At 59.2% G+C, this 24380-nt stretch overlaps 2 protein-coding genes across 4 annotated transcripts; both read left to right on the forward strand.

Annotated features, from left to right (window-relative positions):
- The first annotated feature begins 458 nt into the window (after positions 1-458).
- NPW (neuropeptide W) lies at positions 459-7804 on the forward strand. Its single transcript, XM_057749535.1, has 4 exons — positions 459-530; positions 6928-7502; positions 7576-7668; positions 7720-7804. Exons 1-4 carry the CDS (start codon positions 459-461, stop codon positions 7802-7804), a joined length of 825 nt encoding a protein of 274 aa, XP_057605518.1.
- A 5210-nt stretch (positions 7805-13014) lies between these two features.
- NHERF2 (NHERF family PDZ scaffold protein 2) lies at positions 13015-23763 on the forward strand. 3 transcript variants are annotated; one of them, XM_057695857.1, is made up of 7 exons: positions 13015-13362; positions 15788-15988; positions 21176-21355; positions 21685-21838; positions 21916-21959; positions 22311-22373; positions 22606-23763. In XM_057695857.1, the coding sequence occupies exons 1-7, from the start codon at positions 13150-13152 to the stop codon at positions 22762-22764; spliced, it is 1014 nt and encodes a 337-aa protein (XP_057551840.1). In that variant the 5' UTR covers positions 13015-13149; the 3' UTR covers positions 22765-23763. The 3 variants fall into 3 exon arrangements, with proteins under 3 accessions (XP_057551840.1, XP_057551841.1, XP_057551842.1); XM_057695858.1 differs by lacking the exon at positions 22311-22373; XM_057695859.1 differs by lacking the exons at positions 13015-13362; positions 15788-15988 and adding an exon at positions 18573-18703.
- Positions 23764-24380: the final 617 nt, after the last annotated feature.

Below are 24380 nucleotides of genomic sequence, written 5' to 3' on the forward strand. Positions count from 1 at the left end.
CTCTAGCCCGAGCGGACAGCCTGGAGGTCCACCGCAACACTGGCTGCGGACGGCGGGCGGCGGGCTCACTTGTCCTCCTATCTTCGTGTCGAGCCAGCCAACCCTCTCCTCTCGGAGCAACGAATGTTTTAGTGTAAGTATGCCCCAAATATTGATGGGTCATATTTACACTAAAATGTTATTCGTTGTTCATCTGAAATTCAAGTTTAACCAGAAGTCCTGTATTTTTATTTGTTAAATATTGCAACCTTATTAGGGACCAAAAATCTCTCTCCAACCCAGATATTTCTCTTGTATTTGGGATGCACACGGGCCTGATCGTCGGGCACACACGTGCGCGTGCACACACAAACACAGCCCCTATCGGAAAAGACAACACGCGGTGACATCAGTCTCTAAGCCAGGGGCAGTCTCCTCTAGTCCGGATAGAAAAGGCAGGTAGAGAACCTGTCCTCTTCATGGCTGGGCCCACCCAGCTGAGCGAGGGGCTTGATGCAGAGAAACATCAGGGCAAGTTTGCTGAGTGGATGGTAGTGAATCCTGGGCCTTTGGGTTTCTCCAGCTGTTGGGGAGTCCTCCTCACTGCCCTTGGAGGCCAGGCACACTCAGGACCTCCCTTCCGCTATCAAAGGAGGCTAGTCCAGATCTGAACCCTTCTGGAAAAGAGGGAGTGTGTTCTGGGGATGATCTTGGACTTTAGAATCAGAAATGGGCTGGAGGGCTTCCTAGGTGGTGCAGTGGTTGAGAATCCGCCTGCCAATGCAGGCGACACGGGTTCGATCCCTGCTCCAGGAAGATCCCACGCCGCGGAGCAACTAAGCCCGTTCACCACAGCTCTTGAGCCTGCGCTTTAGAGCCCGTGAGTCACAACTATTGAGCCCACGTGCTGCAACTAGTGAAGCCCACACACCTAGAGCCCGTGCTCCTCAACAAGGGAAGCCACTGAAATGAGGATCCCGCGCACCGCAACGAAGAGTAGCCCCCACTTACCGCAGCTAAAAAAAAAAAGAAAGCCCGCGCACAGCAAAAAAAAAAAGAAAGAAAGAAAGAAAGAAATGGGTTGGAGGACTCCCTAGTAGTCTAGTAGTTAAGATTCCACCTGTCCATTGCAGGGGACACAGGTTCAATCCCTGGTCAGGGAAATAAGATCCTGCATGCTGACAGCCAAAAGAAATAAGAATTTTGTTTTTTTAAAGGCTGGAAACCGCAATTCGACTACTTATTTGCTAGTGACCTCGGTCAGCTCACTGAGCCTTTAGCTTCCTCGTTTGCAAAACAGGGATCATCATACCAATTAAACCTGGTGGATTGGCTACATCCAGGTGTCATCTCCCCCTCACAAAACCTCACTAAAAGGACAGCAAAGAAATAAAAGATTATTTTTCCATGGGCACAAAAAAGAGGAGAGGAGCAAGCAGCTAGTGAAAGATGTAATCAAATTGTGGAATGACAGAAGGTGGAAGGTGACTCATTTTACAAAATACCCTTAAGACCTTTGGGGGAACCCTGATGAGAAGTTTCACTGAAAGGGCTGAAAATAGAAGTGCATGGAAGTTAATGCATTGACTGGGAGCCTGGGCCCTCCCTGTATCCAATTCACCCCCTACTCACCCTAGCAGGAAACTGGAGGATAGTCCACTGAGGAAACTCACCAGCTAAAAAAGGATTGTCATACCCCATTAGGGAATGAAAAACTGTCCTGCTGCCCAGCTGCCCTACAGTGAAGCCCACATTCAGCAAGCCACGCCACCCCCCCAAAAGGAGCAGTCTGCCAGTGTTGTAAGGTTTCACTCATAACTGTGGCCAGGCAGGCAATGATCTCCAGACTCATGAGGAAAGCCTGCGGTGTATGATACAGGGATGAAAACAAGCCAACTCAGAGATCAGAAGGAAATGTTAGAAAGATATATATATATATACTATTCATGGAAAAGATACTGCTTCCGTGAAATGAGACTAGGATACCTTGAACAACCATAACAACCACAAAATGAAGCACAATTTCTAAGGAAAGAGCCCTTAGAAATTAAAAACATAACAACAGGACTTCCTAGGTGGCATAGTGGTTAAGAATCCGCCTGCCAATGCAGGGGACACGGGTTCGAGCCCTGCTCTGGGAAGATTCCACATGCCACGGAGCAACTAAACCCGTGTGCCACAACTATTGAGCCTGTGCTCTAGAGCCCGTGAGCCACAACTGTTGAGCCCATGTGCTGCAACTATTGAAGCCCATGTGCCTAGGGCCCGTGCTTCACAACAAGAGAAGCCACAACAATGAGGAGCCTGCGCACCACAATGAAGAGTAGCCCCCGCTCGCAGCAACTAGAGAAAGCCCGTGTGCAGCAATGAAGACCCAATGCAGCCAATAAATAAAATAAATAAATTTATTTAAAAAAAACATAACAACTAAAAGTTCAAGAGCAAATGGAAAGATAAAGTTGAGGAAATCTCTCAGCAAGCAGGAGGAGAAAATCAGATAGAAAACAGAGAAAATAAAAGTCTGAATCCAGACAGTGCAATATCTAATAGGAATTTCAGAGGCAACAGAAAATGGAGAGGCACAGATTATCAAAGACCCAATAAGGCAAGATATGCCAGAGCTGAAAGGGACCAACCAAGGGAGAAAAACTCTCAATGAGGGACAGCATCAGGAAATGCCAGAGTACTGCAGATAAAGCAAAGGACCCAAGAGCTTCAGGAGGGAAGGAGAAGAACCTATAAGATGGATTGAGAATCAGACGCAATCCTGGAATACTGGAAGCTAGAAATTCTCTCCAATTTCTTTTTTTATTATTATTTCTGGCTTCTTTGGGTCTTCATTGCTGAACCCGGGCTTTCTCTAGTTGCGGTGAGTGGGGGCTACTCCTCGTTGCGGTGCACAGGCTTCTCAGTGCAGTGGCTTCTCTTGTTGCAGAGCACAGGGCTCTAGGCATGCGGGCTTCAGTAGTTGTGCGCAGGCTCAGTAGTTGTGGCTCATGGGCTCTAGAGTACAGGCTCAGTAGTTGTGGTGCAGTTAAGAACACTTGAGATTACACTGGGCTCACCTGCATAATTCGCGGTGCTTTGCTTATATTAAGTTCAGTTGATTAGCATCTTCAATTTTATCTGCAACTTTAATTCCCCCTTACCATGTAAAGTATATATTCATAGGTTCCAGGGATTAGGGCATAGATGTCTTTAGGGAGGGGCTATTTTGCTGCCTACACAAATGAGTAAAGGCCAGGAATACTGCTTAACAACCTACAAGTGCCCAGGGCAGCCTCACAAATGCCATCCATGCTGAGGTTGAGAAAATGCTGATCCAAGACGATGGATGAGTTATGCTGGGGGCTTCTGGCTAGGAGTGGGGAATAAAAGGCCCCCCCCCCAGGGAGCTGAAATCTTTTCTGCCTTGGTCTGGGCTGTGGGCACACAGGTGTAGGCATATGTAACAAATACAGTTGTTAAGATGTGCACACTTTCCTCAACGCATGTTATACCTCCTTAAAAAGACCACGCATTTAAAAAATAGCAGTTAAGTTTATGATTTCAAAACATGGAGGCAAATGTGGAGAAATATCTGAAAGAGTTGGAAGTAGTTGCCCCTGGAGGGCAGGATGGGGATGTGAAAGGGTGGAACAGAGACAGCTTTTTTTTGTTCTTTATACTAGCATTTGACTTATAATGTATATGACCTTGATAAAACATAATTTTTTAATGAGATTTTTCTTATTTACTGTGTCATTAGGATGGGGTTCCTGTTGGGGGCCAGGCTCTGTGCCTTGGATGGGGGCCATGAGTGCAAGGCAGACATCGTTCCAGTCCGCGGAGGGCTTGGTCCAGTGTCAGGGGAGGTGGTGTGCAGATAGTCAGAAGCCATGGTCAGTTCACTTCTAGGAGGAGCTGTGTGTGGATGAAAGGAGTGGTGAACCCCAGAAAGACGAGGCGGCTCTCATGGACCATTAGGGTCACTTCATCCTCTGGCAATAGACTTTTGGCTCTAGACAACTAGGTCAGGGAAGGCTGGCAGACATTTGTCCCTGGGCTCCTGGGCTCAGGGCTGGGCAGGGCGCAGAGCCCCTCCTCCTAAGCATCGCAAACTGGGAGCCCCCAGGGACCACCAAGTTATTCCGTGCTTTTCTCCCTTACCAAGCCCAGGGCTCCCTTCCTGCCTGCCTTCCACATACCTCCACCTGACAGGCAGCCTCCCTGCTCTGTCCCAACTTGGCCTTCTTCCTTCACCTGCACCCTGACATTTTCACTCCCTCTGGTTTGCAAACATAAACAAGCCGGAGGGATCGCTGGTATTTAAACTTCAGACACTGGATGTATCATTGTGCAGAGCATTTTTTTCTTTGCCCAGCATTGCGTTTTCAGATTTATCTACGCTGCTAATTGTAGTTCTCTTAAATTTTCTAACTGCGCAGAAACCTCCATTACAGCATAGACCATGATTCATTGATCAGATTTCATAATGATGGTGTTCTCCCTGCAGAAGTTCCCTGTCCACCTGGTCTGCAGTCCCCTACATCCCCTTAGCAGGGAGGGGGCGGTAGCACCAGGGGACCCTGGCAGCCCGCGTCGTGCCATGCTGCCCGCCCACCACGCACTCCAGGCAGCTCTCAAGGCCAAGGGGCCCCAGGAGAGTGCGGCAGGGCTGGGAGGAGGCAGCTTTCCACTAGGCCTGCTGGTCCCTGAGGTCCTCCAGACCCCTTCAGGTGCGCAGGCGGCTTCCTTTGTACCCCTGCGCTGCCTGGTCCCTGGGCTATCAAAGGATTTTCTCTGACAGTTTAGGGGACAGCAACAGCAATAGATGGTAGCCACTCCATTTATTGAGTGCCTATTGTATGCCAGGCACAGTGTCAAGACCAAGCCTGGATTTTTTTTTTAAGATTTATTTTATTATTATTTTTTTTAATTTTTGGCTGCATTGGGTCTTTGTGGCTGCACGTGGGCTTTCTCTAGTTGCGGCGAGTGGGGGCTACTCTTCATTGCGGTGTGCAGGCTTCTCATTGCGGTGTGTTCTCTTGTTGCAGAGCACGGGCTCTAGGTGAGGGGGCTTCAGTAGTTGCGGCATGTGGGCTCAGTAGTTGCAGCACGTGGGCTCAGTAGTTGCGGCTCGCAGGCTCTAGAGCACAGGCTCAGTAGGTGTGGTGCACAGGCTTAGTTGCTCCGTGACATGTGGGATCTTCCCAACCCAGGGCTCAAACCTGTGTCCCCTGCATTGGCAGGTGGATTCTTCACCACTGCACCACCAGGGAAGCCCCAAGCCTGGATTTTTAATGCTCACAGCAAGTTGACCAGGAGGCTACTATGATTGTCCCCAGTTTACAAATGAGGAAACTGAGGCAGGAGACGTTTAGGCACTTACCCCTCCCCCCACACCCACCACTGTCAAGCCTGGGGCACTGAGCTCCAAGGTACGTTCCTCAGCAGCTCTGCAGGGCCTTCATTCAGAGAGCTGCTGCTGCTTCTAGACCTTGCCAGGGGATCGCCAGAACCTTTCTGTCCCTCATGCCTCCGAAGCAGGCACCATCCTCAGCCCCTCTGTGCCTCTCTCAGCATGGAGGTCTGAGAGGAAGGACAAACCCAGACTGTGTTCCTCCATGGCCCTGGGATCACCCTCCTTTTGCTGAAGAGATAGTTAGAAGGGGAGGGGAGTTTTCCATTGAGCGCTGCAGCTGGGGTCCCCAAACTGGAACTCTCAGGTTGGGGTCTAGGTTGGGCCCCACTCCTCCCAGTGCTTACCCAACAGGTGACCTGGAACAAGTTACTTTTGCCATGCCTTAGTTTCCTCATTGGTAGATGGAATCTATAATTGTCCCACCTTGTGCCATTGTTTGGAGATCAAAATAAGGTATTTCAGGATCCCTGGTGTCTGGGATTTAGAAGGTACCCCGTGAGTAGTGTGGTTGCTGGGGGGGGGGGTGGAGTGAGGTGTGATTATTTTGAGGGCTTCATCCTCCCTTGTTTAGGGTTCAGGCAAGAATGAGTCAGGCCCTGCCTTCTGGAAGGGGGCTATTAAGTCCAGGCAGGCACAGAGGGATACTCTAGGAGACTATTCAGAAAAGGGCTATTTAAGCAGGATCCTGAAGGATGAGTAGGAGTTTGCCAGAGTGAAAATGTTGGGGTATCCCAGGTACAGAAGCACAGAGGTGGACAAACTCATGAGCTGTTGGGTATGGCAAATGAATTAAGACCGGCCTGGCCAGAGGAAGTGGTTTTAGGGGGATCATAACCAAAGAGGAGGCTGGAGGTCTGCAGAGCCTTATCTTGCCCAGGCCAGGGCAGGGGGTATGAGTGGCTGACTCTTTACTCTGGGAGCTTAACCATAACCTCTGTCTCAGAGAGGGTTTGATGTGGCCAAACTTGCAATTTGCAAGCATCCATCCAGCTGCAGCTGGGAAGTGGGTTGGTGGGGAGAAGCTAGGGCTTAGGGACGAGAGGAAGGGGTGTGGAAACAGATTTGATAGCTGTGTTAGGTGAGGATAGGGAACAGTCCTCCGGGGATGAGATACACAGAGGGGTCTTGAGTGGTGCAGAGGGTCCTCACCAATCAGCTCTCCTGCTTTAACCCAGTAGGGGCTCTTCCAGCATCCCTGTCTTTGCTCTTTTTGTGCCCCACCTGCAAGAGCTCTGGCTCTGGGAATAACCTGTCCTCCCATCCCTATGCCTGGCAGTTCCTCTCCTTGGGGGGAAGAGGCAGAGAGGGCTGAGAGAAGGGAGCAGGGGAGCCCCCAGCAGAGCGTCAAGATGAATTCTACCTAAAGGCCCACTCAGCGAGGGTACTTCAGTAACCCACGTCCCCGCTCCGCTGCCTGCGCTCCTCTTCTCCCTTCATCCCTCCTCCTACCCTTGGGGAGCCCTGCAGGTACCGCGGGGGCGAGCAGGGGCGGGGCCACCGAGCAGTTATAGCTGGACCCGCCGGGACCAACTCCCAGCCTGTAGCCTCCTGGTCTCCGGCTTCCCGACGTGGCACGTCCAGACCCGACTGAGCCAGTTCCCAGTCCGCCCCTCCGGGCGGCCGTCAACGTGAGCACCCTGGCGCGGGGCACGGGGATGCGGGGTCCTGGGCGGGGGGCCCCTGCGAGCCGCCGGCTGTTGGCATTGCTGCTGCTGCTGCTGCTGCCGCCGCTGCCCGCCGGCGCCTGGTACAAGCACGTGGCGAGTCCCCGCTACCACACGGTGGGCCGCGCAGCGGGCCTGCTAATGGGGCTGCGCCGCTCACCCTACCTGTGGCGCCGAGCGCTGAGCCCCGCCGCCGGGCCCCTTGCCTGGGACAGCTTCGGCCTGGGCGTGCTCCCCCAGGGGCCACCTGCCAGAAGCGCCCTCCCCCCCGGGCCCGTCGCCCGCGATGCTCTGCTGCTTCCCTCCGAAGTTCAGAAACTGTGGGAGATGCGACGCAGAAGCTCCCACGCTGGGCTCCCGGTCGGTGCGCCTCGCAGCCCGCGCGCCCCGGAGTCCGCGCCCCAACCGGAGCTGCGGCTGGGCGCCTACTCCTGGACCTCGGCGGAGCAGGCCAGGTACGAGGGGAGAGCAGCGGACGAGGGGGTTTCGGGAGATCTGAGCCCGGAGCGCACGTGTGCCTGCCCATAGGACACCCTACGACATTTTCATCCCCGACTCCCAGCAGAGGAAGGCTTTCCTGGAGCAGTCTCTACTCTTCCAGCCTGGGGAGTGGGGAGAGCGGTAGTGGAGGGCGCACAACCCTCTCCCCACGGTCCTCTCTGTTCTTTCTAGAGCCTTCGGAGAGTCTCCTGCTCAGCCGTGGTCTGCGCGGGGAACCGCCTTCGCCAGCCCCCGCCTGGCCCCAGAGCCGTCCTGATCGCAGCCCCTGCCTGCGCCCCCGCCTGACCCAGGCGGAGTGTCTTCGGCCAGGAGGCCGGCCATCTGGTCAATAAAACCCGCCTAGTTCCCGCGCCCCCGCGTGTGACCCTTTTCCTCCGCGATGTGTACTTTGTCATCTAGCTTCGGGGCGCAAACAGCCGCGCCCACGCCCTGGCAAATGTCAGGAGCCCTCCGGCTGGCCAGGGGAAGCTCCCCACAACACACCCCGGCTGAGATCTGTATGTCCTTGCAGGGCAGAAGTGGGGACCAAAGGCAGACACTGCTGGGGGCTGGGTCCCCTTCTCCATTCTCTGCCAATGTTGCCCCTTCTGTTAGGGGGTGAGGTCATCAGACCAGGTCCCAGGATCCCCCAGAAGGGGAGGGGTATCCCACGGGTGTGCGGGAGGATAGTCAGACCCTGGGCCCTGCTGCCATGCACCAAGGTATGCAAGAGGAGGAGAGCAGTAGCTCACACCCTTCGAGCTGAGCTGCAGCTCCCACCCCAGCCTCCCAGGAGGCCCACAGGAGGCTCCCTCACTATGCCCCCTGGCTCGCCTGGGGAGAATGCCCTCCCAAAAGGGGGCGAGCCCTTAAGATCTGGCAGCCCATCCAGCCTTTCCCCCATCTCCCAGCATTCATTTCAAACCTGGATCTCCTTGGAACCCCTCCCTCCCCTCAGCCAAGGGCTTCCAGAGACAAAGTGGGAACCCCCTGTTACCATGGCCATGCTCTCTTCCTAGGGAGGAACGGCCCCTGCACCTGAGATCCCCTTGCCTCCTCAGGGACCCCTCCACCTCTTACGCCTTCTGCATTTCCAGTTATTGTCTCCAGTCACCTTTATAAAAGTGCTCAGCCATCTTGAATAGGAAGGACCTCCCTTCACCTGGGTCCTCTTCAAGCACCCCCCCCCCCATTCCACCCTTCTGCTCCCCCTTCAACCCTCTTCATTGTGGGCTCGGACTCCCACAACTGTCTTGGACCTCGAGGTGCCTGGTCACTGTGCCCTGATGCTTTCTGCCCTTGGAGTCCTCCCTTGTCCTTGCTTGGTACCCAGCAAGGACAAGGGAGGGGTGGCCTCATGTCTGCCTAGCTCTTGGCTTTGGGATGCCCATGTAGAGCCAGCTCCCACACTACCCCGCTTGGCCTTTGGAAGCACCCCTGGAGGCCTTTCCCCACTGGCAATTTCCTCTCATGTCCTGGGCACCTTTCCCCCACATGGTCTGCTAAAGTGGGTACTTTATTTTACCACCCTTCCAATTCTTATGGACTCCAAAATTTACTTACCCTGATTCCACTCAGGTTTTTTTTTTTTCCCCTCTAGGATCTGCACTGGGGGAAGTCACAGACCACTCAAGCCAACCTACTCTCTCCCCACTCCTCCAGTGCTCTTGCCTCTGCTCCTCACTGAACTTGGCCTTTCAAAACATGGGTGTCCTGACTTTGTCACCCCCAGTGCACGCACCTCAAGGGCTCCCACCACCCATGCTATTAAATCCATGCACTGAGGCTGGGCTCTGTTCCCCAGTCTCATTCCTCCCTCCCCTTCCCCACTCAGCCTGCAGGAACTCTAGGCAGATTCCAGAAAAGCCCTGTGCTCCACACTGCCTGAGGTGTCCAGGGCCCCAGGCCAGGTTAAATGCCTCTCCTGGGGGCTTCCCCTTGCCAAGGTACACAAATCTGTTTCCCTGGGTCTCAGAGATGTTTCCCCAGTGCTCGCTAGGGTCTGGCACCAAGTGGCCTGCAAGTTTTGTCACAAGTGCTGGAATACTCAGTGAGGGGCTAGATTTCATGTTGTCTGGAGATACCCCAGTCCAGAGACGTTGGTGCCAGATCTAAGATGAGAAAGCAGAGCCGATTAGGGGCTCGGCAGAGGCCCAGCTTCTCTGCCTACCACCCCCATGGCGCCTCTATGCTCCTGCAGTGCAAGCAGCCCTAGGGCGCGGGTCTCACCCCAATCCCCAACATGGCAGGGCTGGACCTGTCAGACAGAGCCAGGGGGGTGGGACCTTGGGCAGCTCCCCAGACGGTGCAATCCCAGGCAGAGCCGGAAGGAGGCGCTGCGCGGCTGCTCTCCCGGGCTACGGTTGCACTTCGTGCCTCCGGCGATGGGAGGGGCTAGGAGAGGGTAGTGGGCAGGGCCATCCCCTAGTGGGCGGGGCAGGCCTCCGGGGCGTCTCTTGCGCTTCCGCCCCCGTCTGTCCTCGCGGCCTCTCCCATTCTCTCTCCCTCTCGACTGTGGGCCTCTTGTCCTCATTTTTCTTCCCGTTGGGCTTGTCCCGCCGGCTCCAGTGTGGGGCTCTGAAGACAGACCTGACGAAATCTGAAGGAAGGGGTTGTAAGAGAGGCCCGGTCGTCGCATGAGGACCTTAATTCCCATTAGAGAGGCGGCGCCGGCCTGGGAAGCTCAGGGCCATTACCCGGGAATAAGTCTAATGACACCACCCCAAAAGGGCCCCCAGCCCTCCCTCTGGCAGTGACAAGGCCTCTGCCCACGGCCACACCCCAGGGTCTCCGTCCAGGCTCAGCCCCATCTCCACATGGAGGTAGTTTCAAAAGTCAGAGGAAACCCCCTCCTCTGAAACAGGAGCACAGGACAATCCCACCCCAGGTGGATCTAGGGGAGAGGAGGACCAGAAGGTCTGACATACCTCCTCTCCCTCTGTCACATACCTCCTCTCCCTCTGTCGCATCCCAGCGAACCAAGACGGCAGGAGTGGGGTGAGCGCAGGAGGGTGAGGGGGTGGGGGTCACCCAGACCTCCACTCACCTGTGACCTGCCCGACTTCCCGCCTGCTGCTGGCCTGGCGCTCACCTCCCCGAGTCCATCCCCAGCGACCCAAACAGCTTCCAGCCCAAACATCTTTCAGTGCACACTACAGGGCCAATGCCCAGGCTTCTCCCTCCCGTTTGCTGCCTGGTCTCTCTCCTCTCACACCTCTGCTCAGTGGGGCTGAGGGAAGAGACCTGGGAGAGTTTGCCCAGAGAGCTGCTGGGTCACCCTTCTTCACCTTTATCACCCCAGGCCCTCTGTACTCACCCTGTTCCCTCTCACTGGTTCCTGCTCCCCCTTTGGAGTGGTTCCCTGCAGGTTGTAGCCCGCTGCCTTTATTCTGTTGCTGTTACCCACTTCCTTTGTTACTCTGATGTTGGCTTTGTTACTCTGTTAACCTTTCTTGGTACTTCCTTGGCTTTTGCTTTGGGGCCTCCTTTGTTATTCTGGGATGCAGTGTTCCTGGCCCCTGGCTGTGACCACATCCCTTGGTTACCCCACCCTCCAGTGGTGTTCTTTTCCCATCCATCCGTACTCACAGGCTGAGTCCTGGGCTGCAGAAGGCTGATCTAGGAGTGTCTCTTCTACAGAAAGGGAGGAGGTCTCCAAGCCTCCTGACCCAAGGGACCAGGGGTTCCTACCTTCCCTACCCCTTGGTCTGTGGGTCTTCCCTTTAGCCACCTCCCTTGACTCTGGTGTGGCCTCAAAGCTATAGCCTGGGAGGTCCTGGGTGGTCCTGGTTGCTATAGGGTGACTCCTAAGCCCCACCTGGGGCTTATACCTAAGGTGGACCCCACTGTCCATACCCATCCTCACAGCCTCCAGGGGCAGCAGTACCAGGTTGTGTCCAGGGAGGCCTGTCACAGCCAGTCAGGCAGCCTCTGGACAGACAGACAGATGGAGGTGGCTAGCCAGGCAGGAGTCTATGGCAGCATTGGCCAGGAACTCAGAGGTGGGGGTGGGGGGGCAACCTTGCTGTTTCAGCCTAAGTGGCTTTTAGGGGCAGCAGCTGAGGTGTGGACACCCAAGGGGCTGTGGCCCAGCCGGCTCTCTAGAGGCGGGCCCTGTGCTCCATCCAGGGCTAGGAGCCCAGGCTGAGGGCACAGGCGAGGGAAGAAGGAGCAGCAAGGACTGGGCCTGAGCTGAGCCTGCTTCTCCCCTCATGGGGAACTGTCTGGGCCGCCTGTGCCTGACCCTGGGAGACCAGGTGGGTACAGGGGGCTGAGCAGGGCTGGGGAGGGGCAGGTTGAGGGTGAGCTTGCAGCTCAGCTATCTTCCTGTATGTGTGACTGAGAAAGCTGAAGAGTGTGGACTTGGAACCTCACTGCCCTGGGCCCAAGGGGAGCTGGGGAAACTTGCATGGGTATTTTCCCTCTCTAGACTTGTTTCCTGATCTGTAAAATGGCCTGAGCCCTCTAGGGCTGTTCTGGGTAAAATGTACTCAGAAATGTAAAAAGAATAAATGATTCTCCATTGGTTGGGGGAAGGGGGCATTCGTCCTGGGGGAGGTGGAGCGAGGGGAGGGGAGGAAGGGCTGGGGTGCAGGAGGGGCCTGCTCAAGGGAGCAGCTCCTGTGAATGCTGACCATTTCATGCTAGATCAGGAGGAGGGTAGCAAAGACCCTCTCCTTCCAGCCAGACAAGTGCATGTCATTCCCTCACCGTTTGCAGTCACCCACCAGGCCTGGGATGGGCAGGGACAGGAGTGAGGGGCCCTGGCAAAAGGAGGGGATGGTGGTGGGGAATATTTAATGGTCAAACGTAGCACAGATAGGCACAAACACTCCAGGGGAAGGCCAGGAAGTCACTGAGTCGCTGGCCTACAGGATATAGGTAGGGGTTGCTGCCTTGTCAGTTTCAAACCCCTCTTTTTGCCTCCTGGCCCATCCTAGGACTCTGTGTTGGGTCAGGGCAGCTCTGGGTGGCAGAGGGATCCTAATTCAGAAATGGGGCATGGGAAGGGGGCGGGGGGGGGGGGCTTCCCGAGGAGGGTGGGCAGAGCTGTGGCCCTTGTTCTTACCCTCTGGTCCCTGTATGTGGGTCCCTCAGACTGAGGACCCTTTCTCCATCCCCTCTCCCACCTTGAGGGCCTGCCTCAATGCCCGTGCTGCTCATACAGTAGGTGCTCAATAAATGTTACTGGCATAGGAGGCAAAGGCACTGGAGCCAAGGAGGCTGCCCAGAATGCGGGCGAGACAGAGGGGTCCTGGTGATCCGGGGGTCCCCTGGCCCTGCAGCCTCCCCCCAGGCCTCCCTGGGCTGGTGGGGCGCCGAGGCAGGAAAATGGACTGGGTGGCTTGGACCCGGGGCGGTGAGAGGGGCGGGGGCGGCTGGGCGGAGGGGGCGGGGAAGGGGCGGGCACGGGGGCGTTGCCGCAGCCCTAGCCGGAGCTGGAGCTGGAGCTGGAGCTGGAGCTGGAGCTGGAGGCGACGGGAGCCGAGCTGGAGGCGACGGGAGCCGAGCCGGGTCCCCAGCGCCGCCGCCGCCCCCGCGCCGGTCCCCTCGCCCCTGCCTGCGGGCGGCGGGCGTGAACGCCGCGGCCAGCCCTTGGCCGGCCAGTGGGCAGCCAGCGCCATGGCCGCACCGGAGCCGCTGCGGCCGCGCCTGTGCTGCCTGGTGCGCGGCGAGCACGGCTACGGCTTCCACCTGCACGGCGAGAAGGGCCGCCGCGGGCAGTTCATTCGGCGCGTGGAGCCGGGTTCCCCGGCCGAGGCGGCCGCGCTGCGCGCCGGAGACCGGCTGGTCGAGGTCAACGGCGTCAACGTGGAGGGCGAGACGCACCACCAGGTGGGTGCCTGCGCTCCGGCCCCGGCCCACCACCCCGCCGCGCCCCCCCCACTCCGCCCGCATCCCTGGAGCGCGTCCCTGCACCGCGCGCGCAGAGGGCGCCAATGACCATCGGGCTCGGCGCTGCTTGCGGCGAGGCCTCAGCTCCCTTCTCCCGGCCAGGAGGGCATCGCCCACGGGCCTGCGTGGGCTCCTGTGGAGAGGTGGGGGACTTGGCCACGGAGGCAGCGGCAGCCGGCCTCCTTTCCAGCCTCCTCCACCCCAGATCGGTCCTGCACTGAGCGGGGGTGGGGTGGGGGGCGGGAGGGAATCCTGGCAGGGAGGGGCCCGCACTGCGGCTTCTCTGGTTCTCAGCCCTTCCTCGAGAACACTTGCTGTTCAGTCTTGTTCCCGCCTCAGTGCAGTGTGTGGAGGAGCTGGCACCTCGGAGGTCTCCTTGTGCCTGGGGACCCTGGTGCTTTTCTGTCAGCGTGTACACATGTGCGTGTGTACACAACTGGGTATGTCTGTGAATGTGAGGGTCACTCATAGGGTCCCTCACATGTGTACCTGCGGGGGATGTCACAGTGAGGGCACAACTGTGTGTCCCTGCATCAGTTGAGTGAATGGTGTGCTGAACTGTGTGCTCGTGAGTATACAGGTCTGTGCCCCTGGAGGTGTATGTTTGTGGACAGGTCAGCATGCCTGGACGTGTGTGAACTGGGCTCTGTGTGTGTGTCCCAGCCTGTGTGTCTGCCCACCCGACTATGTGTAGTCCGCAGTGTGTCTGCAGCTGCTGTATTAGTGTGTGTCCTGGTCAATGGTGTTTACGTCCTGGTGGGAGTTGCCGCTGGTGGCAGCACATTCCTCTCCTAAGAGGCTGCTGGGCGGCCTGGCAGGGATCACTGGTTGCAGCCCCCTGCCTCCTGCAGCTCAAGAAAAAGGCCAGAGGAAGATTCTCTGCAGGTGCTGACTCCTGGGGGGGTGTCCATCTCCCACTGACCAGGGACTCACCTGGCTTGGGTCCAGTCTTCCTCCATCCCTTCTACTCAGGGTCCTCTAGCACCTGTCTGCGTGGCCAGCCCTGGACCTAGAGATGAGTGAATTGGCTCTTGCCTGGGCTGGGAGCTGAACTCCTGCTTCTACCCTTAGAGATTTTGTCTGGCTGCTGTCCCTCTGTCTTTTATCCAGAATGTCAGCTGGATAGGCTGTTTGCTGAAGGAGGGTGGGGGTCACGGCCAGAAAGCTTGGACTGACAGGCCATGGGGAGGGCCTGGCAGAGCTGGTGCCTGGCCTCTGTTTAACAGTCGGTGCCACCCTTGCCCCAAGAGCAATGCTTATCCCAGGCCTCCCTGGGTGCTGGTCTCTAAGAACTTCACACACAGGACCATGTGAGACCTTCCCCCTGTCTTGGGAGGGAGAAGGTATGATTATGACTCCCATTTTACAGATTAGGAAACTGATACTTGGAGATACTGGGTGACTTGTCTGGGTCCCCCAGTCGGGAAGCATCAGGTTCCTGGGGTCTTCCTGTGACTGTGGTTCATGGGGAGAGGCAGGTACAGAGGAGAACTGGGGCAAAGATAGGTCTGGTTCAAACCCTCCTATTTCTTGACAACATCTGGTGAGCAGCTAGTGGGAGTCCTGTCTGTCCTTCCCCAGGCCTTGGGGTAGGGGTGGGGTGTTGCCCTTCCTATCCCTATGCCTAGTGGGTACTGCCCCTCCTCTGGGCACACACTGGCATGTATGCTCCATGGCCATGCACATTCTCTAGACACTGCACAGACACCTGCATAACCATACCTGTTCTGCAGGGGGACCTGCCCCTCCCCACCTCTGCCTGCTGCATCTGAATCCTGCTTTCCCAGGCTGTGAGTGGGTACCTGAGGAGGTGCCCTGCCACAGGAACCCAGGTGTTCTCTCCACAGGTCCAGCAGGAATAGGTCCATGGTCATGGCCTGGAAGAGAACGGAAAGCGTGGAGGCAGGGGTTTAGACTACCATGGTCCACCACTGGGAAAGACAGAAAAAGACACAGATACACTCGAGACTGGGCCCCAGGGAGACAGTTCTCTCCCTCAAACCCAGACCTAGAGACACCCTGAAACAGAAGGCTGCTGGCCACACACATGTACACAGGCAGACTAAAAACCTGAAGCTTAGCTGAGATCATCTCTGTCACTTCCTGGGCCGAGGTGAGGCCCTACGAGGCCCCCGCAGCCCTTGCAGCCTGGGTCCTCTGTGTCCGAGTCCCAGGAGAAGAGGGAGGGAGCTGCTGGAGCGGGGGTGGGGGGTGGAGCCGGCGGGCCTCTCGGTCCAGCCGCCCACCCCGTGGCTGGTAGGCTCGCAGCCTGCCCGCAGCCCTGGGCCAGCCCTGGGTGGTGCCGCTGCCCATGTGCTGCCCGGAGTGCCGGCCGTGACCTGCTCCCGCCACCCGCCTGTCCCAGGTGGTGCAGAGGATCAAGGCCGTGGAGGGCCGGACTCGGCTGCTGGTGGTAGACAAGGAGACAGACGAGGAGCTCCGCCGGCGGCAGCTGACCTGCACCGAGGAGATGGCCCAGCGAGGGCTGCCGCCCGCCCACGACCCCTGGGAGCCAAAGCCGGACTGGGCACGAGCGGGCAGCCTCAGCTCTGAGGTTGCCCAGAAGGTATGGCGGGCTCTGCCCACAGGGACCACCCTGACCTCTCCCAGAACCACCTTCTCGGCCTCCTGACGGCAGCCTCCGCCTCTGGTCATCTCTAGAAGTATCTCTCTCCGTCTCTGCTGCCCCTCTGGACCCCTTTTCTGCCCCTGGTTGTGACCTTTTGGCTACTTGGAGCCACTCTTTCTGCCCCCAGCCTGTGCACTAAACCAGGTGGCATCAGGGCAGCCTTGCCCTGGTGCCCGGGCCGCTGTCTCTGGCCCTCTTCTCCAGGATGCTCCTCAGAGCCACTTGTCCTAGGAAGGGCCATTCTGACAAGCTGCCCCCTCCCTGGCCTAGGGGCTGAGGAACCAGGGGAGGGGCTGCTGGGATGTCCCAGGAATGAGTGTGCTTAGCTCTGTGCCTGTGTTTGGTGTCTGTCTTTCTGTCTGTCTGCGCTCTGAAGGCCTCAGAGAGGGCTGGCCCTCCTCTGCAGGGTTAGCTGAGGAATCTCTAAGCTGGGTCCTCAGCTGGGGGTCTGCAGGGGTTGGGGCATCTCCCCCTTCTCACTGCCCCCTCCAGACAGGAAGAGCTAGCTGGGAAAGAACTGGGGATGAGGAAGGTGGTGGTGGTGGGGAGGCCAGTTCTGCCTTTTTTAAGGTCGCAGGGCTTGCGGGGTGGCCTTACCGGGGCAGTGCCTGGAGCCCAGCAGGAAGAGCCTCTTGTCCTGCCCTCCTGGAAGCCCTGTGTTACTGTCTTTCAGCCCCCTCTACCTTCTTCTTCTTTTTTTATTTAAAGAGAAAAATCCCTTATAGGAGGATTTAAGCCAAGGGTTCCCCAGAGCCTACTTTGAGAACCACTGGCCTAGGGCTGGTGGGGGTGTGAGATCTGAAGTTTCTGGATGTGCAGGGGATCCTGACACCTGCCTTGTCCCCTTCCTGGATGTTTTCCAGGCGAGCTGGCTGTGCCCATGACCTGGATGGTGTGGGGCCTGGGGCTTCTCCTGGTGGGGGGATGGCATTCCTGGTGGGGAGGCAGCCTGGGCACAGGCGTGGGCATGAACCCCTGCCACCCTTTTGGTTCTCCATGGCTCGAGAGCAAGCTGAGGGGGTGGTTAGAGCCACAGTGCCAAGTCTTGGGGTCTGGACTTTGCCCCAGGGCCACCGAAGGACAGAGTAGGGGGTGTTAGGGTCAGATTTGTGATTTCAGGGGACCCCTGGGACAGTGTGCTGGTGGTGGTGGTGGGGAGCCCAGTTCTGCCTCCCTCCTTCCCAGGGCATCTCACCCAGGAGGAAGCGCCCCTCCCCCTAGACGTTTGTCCATTGATTTAGACACAAATGGCTGAGTTCACCTTCCTGTGGAAAACTCTGTCCTCGGGCCTTATCTGGAGGGTGGGGAGGCACCTTGTCCTTGGGTGGGAGCTTCCCCCTCCACTATTTCAGGCTCTGGGGGCTGCAGGAAGCCCTAGGAGGGGTCTTCCGCTGGTGTATTTTTAGAAGAACAAAGTGGGGCCCATCTGGCAGGTCCCTCTGTGGTTGGGGATGGCCTGGGGGCAGGGACCCCAGAAGGTCAGGGGAGCCCCTGAGGACAGGGTCTCTCTTTTCCCTCCCAGCCAGAGACCCGGTATTTAATGGGCTGAGCTCAGAGCATTGGAAGGAGGAGCTGGGCCTCCGCTGACCTCCACAGACCGGGCTTAGCTTCCGCCCACTGTGGGCTGTCAGGATGCCTGGGAGGATGATGCTTATATACAGGGCTGTGCCCTGATGGGGTCTCAAGGGCAGCAGGACAGGAGAACTGGGGAGAGGTGTGTGGTTTGCTTAGGTGCACGATGAAGGGGCCCACCCTCCGTGTCCTGTGGAGGGAAGGGCTGAGGTGGGAGTCCAGGCCCCGAGGGCCCCTCTGGCTCAATGTCCTCCTGTCCTGGGCAGGGAGGGGGGAGGTGGGCAGGGGAGGACACTGATGTGGTTGGCCCCTCCCTTGCGGGGGGCTGTCCGGGCTGTCAGTGGTGACTCCGCCCCGCTCAGACTGGGCTGGGGTGGCTGCAGCTGTGGTGCAGCTGATCCTGACAGTGATGACGGGGGACCGCCCCCAAATAGCAGTGGAGCAGCCAGTGGTGCCAGGGCTGTGAGGGACCCTGGGCCCTCCTCCACTCACAGCCAGCCCATGCCTCCACCTCCAGTTCTGGAGGCCTTCGGGGGCTGAGAGTGAGTGAGGGGACAGAGTCCTGCAGAGGGTGACTGCCTGGTATAGGATGCAGTGCCTACATGAGGGCTTTTGGGGCTCCCTGGTTCCTGCTCCCCATCCCCCCATGAGCTGCAGCAGGACTCTCTTATGTTTGGGGCCAGGGTCCCCTCCTTTGCCTCCTTGTCTCCCCAGCCCTGGGTCCTGGGAGCAGGGCAGGGCCTCCCAGCAGTTTCCTTCCTTCTTTTCTTGGGACGGAAACCTGGCTGGTGGGGGGCGCCGGGCTGGAGCCTGAGCAGGGGAGGGGGGCTCAGCCACCACCCTACTCCTCAAAGTGACTCAGCCCCATGTCCCCGCCTGTCCCTGGGGAGCCTGGGCCACAGTGGGAGGTGGATAAATGGGGTGGCAGCCTGGGCTGGCCGGAGAGCTCAGGCCACTCCAGCTGGATGCTTGCTGCCTGCCGCTTCTGTCCTGCCTCCCATGGCTCGCTCTGGAACTGCCACACCACCCGCCCCGGCCCCAGGAGCCCCTCCACGGAGCCCATATCAGGGGCTTGTGCAGGTCAGGTGGGGTGGGGGCAGGGTGGGCAGTGAGGACACTGGCAGCCGGCTTAGTCTCTGTCCCCAAGGGTTGAGAGAGGGGACTCTGGGGACCCTGGTGACCCTGGTGTGAGCAGGCTGGACCCTGAGCAACAATGGGGCCCTTTCTCTGCCAGGGCTGGTGAGTCACCATCTGGGGGGAGTACAGCCCGGCTCCAGGGGTACCCCCCATGCCAGGCTCTTTGTCTGGTCACAGGCATGGCTGGGAGACAAGGGATTGTCCAGCTCTGGGCTGCCTGGTTGGGAACCCGGGCTTGGAAGCCTGTGGAAGCCTGAGGGCCTAGCTGGGAGGCGGCAGGAAGTGCTCTGAGCCAGGGCAGAGCTAGGAATGTGAGCAATGCACTGGCCCAGCCTGCGCCCCCCTCCCCATGGGCCCCCCCAGTTCTCGACGCAGCCAGCCTTGTCCCCACAACCATTGAAGCCCCTCAACCTGAGGGACTAGTGCCAAGTTTGGCGCTCCTTGGACACTAATTTTAAAGAAAGGGATTTAGGCCAGATGTTAGGAAAAACTGCTTGGCTGTGCGGCAAGAGGCGGCCGTGCTGGGTTGAGGCAGGGAGATGGCCACTATGGTCTCGAACCGGAAGTGACTACATTCTGCCTGGCCTCATGGCCCCAGATGCCCCCCCCCCCCCCCCCCCCCGCCCCAGTCCTGCTTCCTGTTCAGGGGCCTTGAGAGACCATACCCTGAAACCACTGTGGAGGGCGTGGGAAGAGGCCACAGGGCCCGGGGCCAAGGGCTGTCCTTTCACACAATGGGTCGCTGCATGGGTGTGTGTAGCCTGTTTGCCAGCCTACTTTTGGATGTCTGGTCTCTGTGACCGTGTGATGCACCTCTGCCACCTGGTCCCATGTCCACCTGCCAGGTGTGGTCATTTCACACTTCCATGGTCACGCCCATCTCTGGACAGCCTCAGGACCTGTGCTCTGACAGCCCAAACCTGAGAGGCACCTCAGAGCTGCACAGCAGGTGTGCTGTACTTCCAGGTGTGTCTGGAGAAGGGATGGGTCTGTAAGTGAGCTCCTGGAGAACCCTGGGGTCTCACAGACCCCGGTTCAGCCCAGGTTGCCTGGCCGAGCCCCTGGGGGACGGAGGAGCAGCAGCCCAGTCCCTGGAATTGCTGGGGTTATGGGGCAGATGGTGGCCTGCAGCAGGGGTTCAGAGGGGGCAGGCTTTGGGGGTCAGGGAAGGGGTCCTGGAGGAGGGGCACAGGCTGGACTGGAAGAAGGTGTTTGCCGGGGTGGGAAGGCCCAGAGACAGGGGTAAGGCACCACTCTGTGAGGAAAGACATGCTTGGTCCCACAGCCAGGCAGTCACAGTCAGATTTGGGGTTTGGGGTGAGTTCGAAGGCCCAGAGGCTGGCCCTCCCTCAGTATGGCCCTCACCCTGGCCCAGGGTCACTGGCTACACACAGGGAGGTGGAGGGACAGGAAAAGGCCCTGGTGAGCACAGCTACCCCTCATAGTCTCACCCGCACGCACACTTGAGCCCTGAGTGCCCAGGAAACCTGAGCTGCTGGCCGCCCGCTGCCTCTGGCCACCGCCATGTTCAGTTGAGCACCGGTGGCCGCTGGCCACTCAGCGCTGTGGTCACTGCCTCAGGCCCCAGCTAGGTGGGGGCCTTGGGGTCTGGCTTCTGCCTGCACGGCCCCCTGTACCCCCAGCTCAGAACCCTACTGCAGGATGCCAGAGGTAAACGGCGGCATAGCCCTGGGGTGTCAGCGCGGGGACCCTCAGGGCACCGTGAGCCTTGCGTGCCGGGCAGAGAGGGTGGAGGCGGGCCCCATCCTCAGCCCCTCACTCTGCTCCCTCCTGCCCAGGCTGCAGCCCAAGCGTCCTGTCTCTGGGCCCTGTGGGGGTGGGGGCGGCTCCAGCTTGCTCTGGAATGTGAAAGCAAACACAGCCGCACTGCCATCAGCCCTAGGCAGACCTCTGGGAGCGTAAACAAAACTGGCCGGTCCTACAGTCCTACGCTGCCAGCCCCACCCTCCGGATGGGGACACGGTAGACAACAGGCGGGGCCCGTGGGGACAGCCTTCCTGGACACTGACGCGTGGCAGCTCATCGCCTCTGGTCCCTCCTAAGTCCCTGGTCTGTGCTCAGCCCTAGCCTTGAGCCTGCTGATTCTCCCAACACCACTGTAAGGCCCCTGATCCCATCACAGGTCCTTTGGGAGTCTGGAGACGAAGGCTTTGTCAAGATCCAGATGCTAGATTGTCACAGGCAGTCTAACCGCCCCCCTGCCCCCGCCGTGCTGGTCCCTGAGACCAGGGCTGCCGTCAGGTGGGGGCATGATGCTGAGTGTGGGGGGGGGGTCCCTCCCGCCACTGCCACTGCTGCCTTCGCACACAGGGGACCGGAGGCCTCGGGTGGGGGCAGCGCCTCCAGCGTGGGAGGTCAGAGTGGGAGCCTCACCCCACGTCCCTGTGCCTGCAGGATGTCAACGGGCCCCTGAGGGAGCTGCGTCCGAGGCTCTGCCACCTGCGAAAAGGCCCCCAGGGCTACGGGTTTAACCTGCACAGTGACAAGTCCCGGCCTGGACAGTACATCCGCTCGGTGGACCTGGGCTCGCCGGCTGCCCACTCTGGCCTCCGTGCCCAGGACCGACTCATAGAGGTAACCGTCCCGTGTGTGTGCGCCTGCGTCCTTTCTGTTTGTATCTGGGTCCATGTCCCCTGTGTGTGTCTGTGCCTGAGCGCCCGTGTGTGTCTGTGCCTGTGTTCTTCTGTGTGTGTGTGTGCGTGTGCGTGCGCACGTGTGTGTCTGGGCCCCAGGTCCTCACTGGGAGGAGGGAGATGCCGGGAACCTGAGCTGGTGCTCCTCTTGCTGCCGTGGCTGATGACAGTGTTGATGAATATTTGATGCCACACCTGGCCGAGTGGCTCGGGGGGCTGGTGGGGACCTGCGCTCAGGCAGCACTGATCCCGTGCTGGCGGCGGCGGCAGGTGAACGGGCAGAATGTGGAGGGGCTGCGCCATGCAGAGGTGGTTGCCAGAATCAAGGCGCGGGAGGACGAGGCCCAGCTGCTGGTGGTGGACCCTGAAACGGATGAGCACTTCAAGCGGCTGCGGGTCACACCCATCGAGGAGCATGTGGAAGGTGGGCGGCTGCCCTGGGGCCCAGGGCTGGGGTGAAGCATTGGGGGCTGAGTGGCCAGTGACACACTGTCCCCACAGGTCCATTGCCGTCACCAGTCACCAACGGGACCAGCTCGGCCCAGGTGAGAGAGTGGGAGTGGATAGATAGGGTGGGCCTGGGAGACCTCAAGGGCACTTCTGGGGGTCCCCAGGCCTCCCGAGATCTCTGTCCTTGTGTAGCATGGTTGTGAGGCCAAGCCTGGCCCTGTCACTCCCAGCTTGATGCCCCTTGGATCCTGTCTTGGGTCAGCCACAGCCCAGCCTCATAGGGCACTCAGGCACCTCTAGGGTGTAGTAGAAGCTCAGTGGCCACTGCCACATGGAGGAATAAATGCAGCTCTGGTGTGTGCACGCGTGTGTGTGTGTAAGCCTGTGTGTGCACAGCAGCTCCTGGGCGGGGCCCCTAAAGCCACACCTTACCCTTGGTTTCCTAGCTCAATGGCGGCTCCATGTGCTCGTCCCGAAGTGACCTGCCTGGCTTAGACAAGGACACTGAGGTAGTGGGTGCCTATCCACCTCCACTGCTGTTCACACGCTGGGGGGCCTGAGGCCTTGGGGGCGGGCATCTGTGGAGCTGTCAGCCTGGGCTGTAAGGCCACCGCTTCTAGGAAGCCCTCCTGGGCCTGCCACCAGGTGGCCTCTGGTGTGAACTCCCTGGGAAGGCCCAGTTGCCTGGGGGCCTGGGGCCAGGGCTCACTCTAGCCCCCTGCCCACTGTGCCCACCCCCAGGATGGCAGCACCTGGAGGCGCGACCCTTTTCAGGAGAGCGGCCTCCACCTGAGCCCCACAGCAGCTGAGGCCAAGGAGAAGGCGAGAGCCACCAGGGTCAACAAGCGGGCGCCGCAGATGGACTGGAACCGGAAGCGAGAGATCTTCAGCAACTTCTGAGCCCTCCCTGCCTGTTCCCCGCTGGGCTCCTCCTGCACGGACCTTGGGCCTTGCCCCTCAGGCCCACCCAGAGCTCCCCAAGCCTCAGTGGACTGGAGGGGCCATCCTTACCCCCCAAGCCGTGGTGGTCCCACCACCACCCAGGAACCAACCTGTGCCCCAGTGAGCCCCCATCCTGCCCTGCCACCCCCCCACCCCCCAACCACTGGGTGCTAGGGGCGTGTGGCAGCAAGATGGGGAGAGGGAGCTCCTGAGGTGTGAGAGAGACCCAGAGAGATAGTGAGGGGGTGGGGGGAGAGGGAGAGAAAAAGAGGGAGAGAAAGAGAGGGAGAGGGGGGAGAGGCAGTGGTGACCCGCGGGGCCCGGCCCCGGCTGCTCTGCCTGGGCCTGCTGACTTAAAGGAATTTGTGTTTTTGCTTTTTTTCCAAAAAGAACTCTAGCTCTACACATGTTTCCACTTAATACCAGAGCCCCGCCCCCATCCCCCTCAGGACGTGCTCTCTAAATAATTGCAATAAAACAAACCTTTCTCTGCAAACCATTTCCTCCCCATCCCCTCAGCAGCAGCCATCCCAAATGGGAGTCCCAGGGACGTCCAGGGACCGTCGGGGGGCTTGCAGGCCGTGTGCATGCTGGGGATGCCAGATGTGGTTGTGGGAACTGCCCCATTCCTGCCCTCCCTGCAGTGAGGGGTCTGGGGTACAGGGTCTGGGCTCTTTGAGGGGCCTGAGGATGGAGGCACTGTGCCCCTGAGGAGAGCAGCCTCTGGACAGGCCCCTAATCCCTGCACAGCAGCCCCCAGGCCTTCGGGGTGTGCCTGTGTGAGAGCCCACCCCAGGAGGGACACCAGCCTCTGGGCTTGGCCCCTGCCAGGAGCCTCCCCCAAGGAAACCCCACCAACTCTGCCTCCCCCCAGCCCAGAACCTGACCAACCGACCAACGTCGCTGTCTGCCCTATAAGCCATAGCGCATGCGCGCCCTCAGAATAAACAGGCCTTCCTCGGACCCTGGCTGTCTCTGTCCTTTCTGAGCCTTCATTTCAGGGGTTGGGGGGTCACAGTCTGGGCAGGGAGGCTGCAGCCCGCAGCTCCCCATGTCTCAGCTGCTGGAAACAGTCCCATTCCTAAGTCTCCACTCCCCCGATCCATCCGCCCGGCCCCTCTCCGTTCCTGCTCCCTCTCGCTCATCTGCCCAGCACAGCTGGGACCCCTGTGCCTCGGAGCCCTGCCTTTCTCTCACCAGCACCTCCTTGTGAAGACTTCTGGGTCCTGGTCCTCCAGCAGGTACACACAGGTCAGAACTCTCGTGCCCTGTGGTGCCCTGGCCTGGGCCTGCTGGTGTCCCTCTGAGGCCAGGTGGCTCTGTAATCACTGGGGGTGGGGCTCTCAGGGTGCACACATTCAGGAGGGGGCGTGTTTCCAGGTCCCCAGCCAGCTGCTGCGGGAGGCAGCCCGGACTTCCAGCTCCCAGCAGGCTTCCAGACAGCTGGCTGCAGCTGGCTCCCACGACCCCCCACCCCCCAGCACTCAGCCCAGATGGTCACGTCCCCATCCTGGCCTCCCAGGCAGCCCCGTGCCAGACACACGTGAGCACGGGTGCACACACAGCTCATGCAT

The sequence above is a fragment of the Hippopotamus amphibius genome, chromosome 9, assembly GCF_030028045.1.
Source record: "Hippopotamus amphibius kiboko isolate mHipAmp2 chromosome 9, mHipAmp2.hap2, whole genome shotgun sequence".
Lineage (NCBI taxonomy): Eukaryota > Metazoa > Chordata > Mammalia > Artiodactyla > Hippopotamidae > Hippopotamus > Hippopotamus amphibius.

Excerpts from the sequence above, each read along its gene's own strand:
- NPW (XM_057749535.1), top strand. The coding sequence starts at position 459 with ATGGCTGGGCCCACCCAGCTGAGCGAGGGGCTTGATGCAGAGAAACAT. Across the intron at positions 531-6,927 it reads GCAAGTTTGCTGAGTGGATG|CCTCCTGGTCTCCGGCTTCC; the intron begins GTAGTGAATCCT and ends CCCAGCCTGTAG. Across the intron at positions 7,503-7,575 it reads ACCTCGGCGGAGCAGGCCAG|GACACCCTACGACATTTTCA; the intron begins GTACGAGGGGAG and ends GCCTGCCCATAG.
- NHERF2 (XM_057695857.1), top strand. The coding sequence starts at position 13,150 with ATGGCCGCACCGGAGCCGCTGCGGCCGCGCCTGTGCTGCCTGGTGCGC. Across the intron at positions 21,839-21,915 it reads CATCGAGGAGCATGTGGAAG|GTCCATTGCCGTCACCAGTC; the intron begins GTGGGCGGCTGC and ends CTGTCCCCACAG. Across the intron at positions 21,960-22,310 it reads ACGGGACCAGCTCGGCCCAG|CTCAATGGCGGCTCCATGTG; the intron begins GTGAGAGAGTGG and ends TTGGTTTCCTAG.